This window comes from Salvelinus sp. IW2-2015, linkage group LG28 (assembly GCF_002910315.2).
Source record: "Salvelinus sp. IW2-2015 linkage group LG28, ASM291031v2, whole genome shotgun sequence".
Taxonomy (NCBI): domain Eukaryota; kingdom Metazoa; phylum Chordata; class Actinopteri; order Salmoniformes; family Salmonidae; genus Salvelinus; species Salvelinus sp. IW2-2015.
In genome coordinates, this window is record NC_036868.1 from 14580831 (window position 1) to 14588561 (window position 7731).

Genomic DNA, 7731 nt, shown 5'->3' on the forward strand with positions numbered 1-7731 from the left:
ATTGTTATAATGCAGTGTACAGAACATTGGGTCAACTGAGGCTAGACTGGTATGGGAGGAGACTCTTCTGTTGGTCTGAATGTAAGAAGGCTGCCATCTGGTGACTGGTGTAAGTAATGCATACATGGAAAGGCCAGTGTCCTCCATCAAGCTTTTAACTGGTTATGAACCATTGGAGCACTGTAAGCTTTGTTTTAAAGTCCTAGCTTATAGGCCCACATACCAATGACCGAAGCACAGTTAATGGCATTCTTACCACATGGTTACATGGGCCTAGTATCCACTACCATTCACACTTTTGAATGAACAGAAAACTACCAAAAAATGTTGGATGAACCACACATTAATACTGTATTATGAACCCAGGCCACTTCTTGCCCACTCAGTGGAAGTGTATGTTCAGGGAGCTGATTTCGATTTCAATTAGCACATGAGAGAGGTCTCTCAACTGTGACCCTCCACGTCCCCCACCAATGGCTAGAGCACCTTGAGAGATATTGGCATTAGCTCCCTGTCACGGCCGTCGTAAGAAGACTAAGGCGCAGCGTGGTAAGCGTCCATTTTAGTTTATTTAATGTCGCCAACAAAACAAGAAAATAACAAACAAACGTAAAGCTACGTAGTGCTCGCAGGCCACTACACATAGACAACTACCCACTTCGAAAGGAGGGAAAAAGTGCTACCTAAGTATGGTTCCCAGTCAGAGACAACGATAGACAGCTGTCCCTGATTGAGAACCATACCCGGTGAAAACATAGAAAACAAAAACATAGAATGCCCACCCCAAATCACACCCTGCCAAATAGAGACATAAAAAGGCTCTCTAAGGTCAGGGCGTGACACTCCCATTTGCAATTAGTCACATACAGCATTTCCTCCACGGCCACCCAGCCTGTGTCTTTGTCAATGACAGCCTGGTTTTCACTCTGTTTCTRCTTGATAACAACTTATTTGGTGTGACAATGCTAAATCAATCGTCTGAATCAGAAACAGCTAGAAGCAAGGTTAACTGTAGTATGCTGCACTGTACAAAATAGCCTGTTTCCATGGCTGCTGCCTGTTTCAATGTATTCTCAAACTTTCCACTTCCTCTATTTCTAATCAGCTGTGCACGGACACTTAGACACACACGTTACGTAATGGTTCTATTCCTGACAGAGCGCAGGTGGTCTATAAGAACAGAAGATGAGTCATGAGCACATTGATTAAAGAGAGGGAGTTGATCGTCAGGGAGCATCACTTAGTGTGTGCGGTAGGGGCGACAAGGTGGGCTCTACCGGGCCCCAGCGGTCTGCTGGTTCAGCTAGGTGAAAAAACATGGTAGAAAATAGCAGCACACACACACCACGAAATATTAAAGGATATTAATAGTTAATGTTGTCTCTCTGCCCGCCCCTCTGCAAACACATCTGTACCACGCTGGAGCATCCTTAGCGGCAGACTCCAAACAATATCTGATCCTTTGAGCACATTGGCCCCACATCCTGAGCCAAAGCAAGCAGATTACTGAATTATTGAAAGTCACAACAGTAAAATGTCAGCGAGGTCCATCAGACAGACAACATAAGAGGAGAGCGGTGGGGATTTGAATCATGAGACACTCACTCTGGAGAGCAGAGCACTCGTCTCTACGCAGCAGCATCACACGTCATCTGTTTAACGTCTCCCACACACGGCTCGATAAAAAAAAAAGTCATTACTCTCTTATGACCCTGTGCTCAATGTCCCAGACTGACAGAGCTTCTAGACTCCCACTGTTTACATGAACCTATCTATAGGCTGTCTGCCTGAGTACCTCATCATAACATCTCTCTCTCTCTCTCTCTCTCTCTCTCTCTCTCTGCCGTAAAGCCATATTGTGTGTTACTAATGTATCATGTCTCAATCGTTGTCACTGAGCCGGAGGTGAGACATGTACCATGTCGCTAATACCAACTAGCTATCTGTGAGTGGCTAACGAGTGTTCTCTCTGTGTTCTCTGCTCCAGCACACAACCGTCCTCCCCTTCATCATCATTGAGATGAGGACCACGCACCACCAGTATCCCAGCAGGCCTTGTGGACTGATAGCTGTGTGCAGCTTTGCCGTGGGATACGTTATATGGTAAGAGCCCCTTTCCTCCAACAATGGCAGGCTGAACTCTTCCTCGGTTTGTGTTGCTAATTGATAAGAGACCATAGAAGGCTAGCCCTGGGCTAAGGGAGATTTAAGCGAGTGTTCACACTTGCACATTCTAAAGTGGGCTAGCATCAACCCTGCTCCGGAGCAGGGTTAGTACCGACTTTTCAGATTTAGACCCAGATCAAACACGGTGCCAAAATAGCCRGTGTGAATGCTTACTGTTCAATCACAAAAGCTGAAATGTCACTTAATTGACATATGCTTGTGATGCCTGTAATCGTTCTGCACGTTATTTTGATAAGTAAATTCATACTATTTAATCCTTCTTCCTGAGGACAAAAAACAAAACATTGGTTGCTATATCTAACAAAAATGGTTGCTGTTGTCACGTTTCTGACCTTATTTCCTTTGTTTAGTCTTTATTTAGTTGGTCAGGACGTGAGCTGGGTGGGTATTATCTATGTTGTCTGTTTCTATGTGGGGTTTCTTGTTTGGCCTGATATGGTTCTCAATCAGAGGCAGGTGTTAGTCATTGTCTCTGATTGGGAACCATATTTAGGTAGCCTGTTTTTGTAGTGTGTTCTGTGGGTGATTGTTCCTGTTCGTGTGTTCATCTGGTCTGTGTTCACTAGTTCGGGACTGTAGCATCTTCGGTTCTTTCTGTCAGTTTGTTGTTTTTGTTCGTTGTTTAAGTAGCCTATTAAAATATGGATTATCATCACGCTGCAGTTTGGTCCTCCTCTCTTTCACCCGAAGACAGCCGTTACAGCTGTACAGCAGGCTGGCTACCATCTTCTCACTTCAACTAAAGGTCAACCAAAGCTAAAAACTCAACAGCTGGAAGGGCAGCAAACGCTCCATTTGTCTGTTTCCATAGATGTTCTATTTACATATAATTGGATATATCCATAATAATAGTATTGTTGCATGATTTCGCCTGGATCAGAAAAGTTGATGTCTCATTCGCCATAGCACTCTCTGTACAGGGGCGAGATCGAATTTCAAAAGTGAAACATTGTTTCTGAGGTCAGACAGGCAAACAGCAAGTTTTATACAAACCATCACTGTTGGAAATCAATGCTGGGCTAGCTAGAAGCAAGATGAAATAATGTGTTAATGAATGTCTAATTGCTTATAATATTGTGTTTGTCCATCTGTCATTTTTACTGTAAAATACTGGCAGCACTGTAGCCAGAAGGTTACTGTAAATTTACTTACAGCACATACGCCAGTACATTACTGTAGATTTACAAGACCTTTACTTTAACACAAATTTTCAGCATATTACTGGAACACCTGACTACAGCGACATGCTGTGTTTCTAGATTTTACAGTGGAAGCACAGTGGTTAGTAAAATCTTGCAGATTTACAGTGCAGGTAGCTTGTGCTAACGACGGGCATTAYTTCTGTTACATGTATTTGATATACTGTATGTATTTCAAAATGTGCAATTCCAATTTTTTTTTTTTGTATTTCACTGGCCTGAACTACAATTCATGTGACCTATTTTGTAACGGTTTAATTAGAATACACATATTTTCTAATACAAATATATACTTGCAAGTAGCCCACATAACTACAACATTCTCTGTAACGGTAACATCATCTTTTTACTTGCTATGACTATGGTATATTCTTGTTTAACTTAGTTTAATACGCTGGCTGTAAGACGCTCTGGATAAGAGCGTCTGCTAAATGATCAAAATGTAAACGTGAAAATGGACACTTGCAAACCACGCTGGATATTATTCTAAGCACCTTTGCCCCCAAACAAGGCCACATTTGATTAAAATACAAATAGTTTGAGGGCGGAGCTCAGTAGAATAATAACCAGCAGTGTGCTTTGCAAAACATTTACATTTTGGTCATTTAGCAGACGCTCTTGTCGAAAGCGACTTACAGTCAGTGCATTCATCTAAGGTTGATTTTTTTTAAAAGCACATCACAGTCATAGCAACTAACATGTTCCTGTAATCATTTGTGGGAATGTGTTGTAGTTAAGGATACATTGGTCTTCCACATATCCTGTATTTGTTACAAGTTACCTTTGAATGTATCTTTGCCTATCTCTGGCTACATTACTGTAAAATTCACAGTAACTTCCCACCAGCTTCCTGTAAGTGTCACGCCCTGACCGTAGAGAGCTTTTTATGTCTCTATTTTGGTTTGGTCAGGGTGTGATTTGGGTGGGCATTCTATGTTAATTTTTCTATGTTTTCTATTTCTTTGTGTTTCGCCGGGTGTGGTTCTCAATCAGAGGCAGCTGTCTATCGTTGTCTCTGATTGAGAACCATACTTAGGTAGCCTTTTCCCACCTGTGTTTTGTGGGTAGTTATTTTCTGTTTTGTGTTTCTGCACCTGACAGGACTGTTTCGGTTTTCGTTCATTCTCTTTGTTATTTTTGTTATTTAGTGTTCAGTTGTAATAAAAAGCATGAACACTTCAACAGACGACCGTTAGAGTAAGTTACTGGAAAATGCAGAGTAATGACAGTACAATACTGTAAAAGTAGGCTACTATACTGTAAGAAAGTAAATGCTACTGTAATCATGTTGATATTTTACAGTACTTTACTATAATTACATGGGATTAGTACAAGCAGGTTGGCTGCTAGGTATTTGTATATTACAGCCTATTTATGAATATGTGGTGTTTTATATCACTTGTACTTCTAGAGGCCTAAACAAAAGCTCCCAAACTGGCTGTGATTGCATTGCAAAACATATCAAAAAGGACATGGCTTAATATCCAACCATTAAAGGTTCAAGACTTGCAGCTACTCTGATCCATCCCATAATCTGTCCCCTATACATTTAATTGTTAGGGAACTACTACCCCATATCACTTAAATTGGTACAGCACTCTCACTAAGGGGTGCAACAATTATAGCCTCTTACAAGGCACACCTCAAAATTGGTTAATGAGCCACAACAATACCATGCACCCACAAATGTTTTTTTGCAGCTCAAAAATTACAGTATGGTACTGTATTCTGTGGGGTGGTACTGAATTACAGTAATTTACTGACAGCACACTCACCAGTAAATTACTGTAGATTTACAGGATGAATATACAAAAATATGGTATGGTACTGCATTCTGTGGGCTACAGCATTCACACTAATAGGGTGCAACAAATATAGCCTCTTACAAGGCACGCCTGTAAAATGTTACTGTAAAATTGTTGTAATTCTACAGCAGTGTAGCAGARTGCCATTGAGACCTCATAATGCATTGCTCTTTACAGTACTGTACTCTAATATAGAGTTACAGTAGCTAACTAAAAGGTTTGCTCTAAATGTACAACAATTTGTTACAGTGCAGTGCTTTGGAAGTGTATTCCTTACCACAGGGCTAAAGCAAGTGTACAAGTGTATTCCTTACCACAGGGCTAAAGCTTAGCCCAGGTTTAACAAATGCTTGTGTGAACACAGGCTAAACTAGCCCAGGGCTAAGATAGCCGGTGGCTCAGAACAATGCAGTGTGAAAAGGCCTAAAATGTTATTGTCCATTTCCACTTGGGTCCATTAAAACAGACCCTTGAAAACAGGCATAAGACACATAAGAACATACTGTACAGAACAGAGAAATCATCACAGTATAAATACTGTATACTGTGTGTCTTGATGATGAATGTGGCTGATCTGTGTGTCTAATGAGAAGACAGGGATGTCCAGCCGCCCCGCCTCTCCCCACTGCTTCTCCAGGCCCGGAGGTCTGGCAGCTAGCTCAATTCCCACGTTCCTCATGGCTCTGTCCCTCCACGCATTTATGATGGATGACCTTCTCCGAGCATGATAACACACAGTGTCTGCTGCAGAAAAAACAGCCTCTAAACCTCCTCTATCAGTCAAGAAAGAGAGAAAGAGCGAGAGGGGGATCTGTCTCTGGTCTGGCAGAGAGGCCTACCTTGTGACAACACATGTTACAGAACCAGAGAACCAGACCCTAGTCCTGAGCACGGCAGATTTAATGCTAACAGAGAGGAGAGGCTTGGAGCCGAGGGAGCCCTCTACTGCAGCCGTAGCTAACCAGGGCCGACAGCAAGGAGAAGGGGGTTTGCCAGACCCACCTGACGTGTAGGAGCCTCAGGCAACAAACACCTCTCTTCATTTTAATCCCTGGCTAAAATTAAGATGATTATATCCCCATACATCTCACAGGGTTAGAGAATCTGTCTCGTTTCCCTATGCTGGAGTTGGGTAAATCCATAGGCAGTCTTCACAGGAGGCTGGTGGCACCTTCATTGGGGAGGAAGGACTCGTGGTAATGGCTGGAGCGAAATTAATGGAATGGTATCAAATACATCCAACATGGTTTCCATGTGTTTGATGCCATTCCATTTGCTCCGTTCCAGACATTATTATGAGCTGTCCTCCCCTCAGCAGCCTCCACTGGCTGCCTTAAATGGGGATTCCCAGCCAGGGAGTTACAGAGAGAGAGGGGGAGGGGAATAGACAGAGAAAGAGAAAGATGTCAAGCCTAAAATAGGACGATAAAAGCTTCAGTGGCAGACATGTCTGATCTGTACAGTCTGTCAGACACCAAAAAATTGTCAACTGATGAAATGCTATGTTACTAAAATGAACATCGCATGTAGGGATTTCCCCTGAATCCATAGAGTCATAGTCTAAAATCCCTCTTKGTTAGGAAGGAATTATACGGTACGTAATAAGAGGGTAGAGGTCAACGGATGTAACAACTAATGTAACTGTTAGACAAACCACCTTGTTTACCCCCACATGTGCAACTTGAATACCTAAAAGTGCCATTCAACTAATTGCCCAATTATTGAATTCAGCTAATTGGAGCATTTACATAATTCACCGCCTTACTGACGCCCAACAGCTTCCGTCTGTGGACTCAAGTATGTGCAATCACTTCATATTAGTGGGATCAGCTGTATTGTGCAGCAGCCTCGGGCCAGGGTAAGGGCCAGTCCAGTTTCACCTTGAGTGATTGCTTTGGAATCAGTGGGCTAAGGGGAGGCTGTGAGTGGGCCAGCTGACGCACTGGACTCTGTCGCCTCTCACTAATGTGCCCTTGTCCAGTACTGTATGCACTCTCTCTCCCTGAGATCTCCCCTGGCAGTGTCTTGCTCCTTGAGACCTGCCCTGGCAGTGTCTCTCTCTCTCTCTGAATCAAATCAAATCAAATGTATTTATATAGCCCTTCGTACATCAGCTGATATCTCAGTGCTGTACAGAAACCCAGCCTAAAACCCCAAACAGCAAGCAATGCAGGTGTAGAAGCACGGTGGCTAGGAAAAAACTCCCTAGAAAGGCCAAAACCTAGGAAGAAACCTAGGAGAGGAACCAGGTTATGAGGGGTGGCCAGTCCTCTTTCTGGCTGTGCCGGGTGGAGATTATAACAGAACATGGCCAAGATGTTCAAATGTTCATAAATGACCAGCATGGTCAAATAATAATAACCACAGTAGTTGTCGAGGTGCAGCACCTCAGGAGTAAATGTCAGTTGGCTTTTCATAGCCGATCATTAAGAGTATCTCTATCGCTCCTGCTGTCTAGAGAGTTGATAACAGCAGGTCTGGGACAGGTAGCATTGTCCGGTGAAACAGGTCAGGGTTCCATAGCCACAGGCAGAACCAGT

At 43.0% G+C, this 7731-nt stretch overlaps 1 protein-coding gene across 3 annotated transcripts in view; it reads left to right on the forward strand.

The window, feature by feature from the left end:
* Positions 1 to 7731, forward strand: part of aig1 (androgen-induced 1 (H. sapiens)) — an 84937-nt gene that overhangs the window by 38943 nt on the left and 38263 nt on the right. For 2 of the 3 annotated variants that reach the window (XM_023973749.3, XM_070435879.1), the window contains one exon: positions 1988 to 2103. In XM_023973749.3, the coding sequence (XP_023829517.1) occupies positions 1988 to 2103 (116 nt within the window). Of the gene's footprint in view, positions 1 to 1987; positions 2104 to 2537; positions 3044 to 7731 lie in introns of those variants that run through there. The other variant, XM_070435878.1, reaches the window with a different exon arrangement.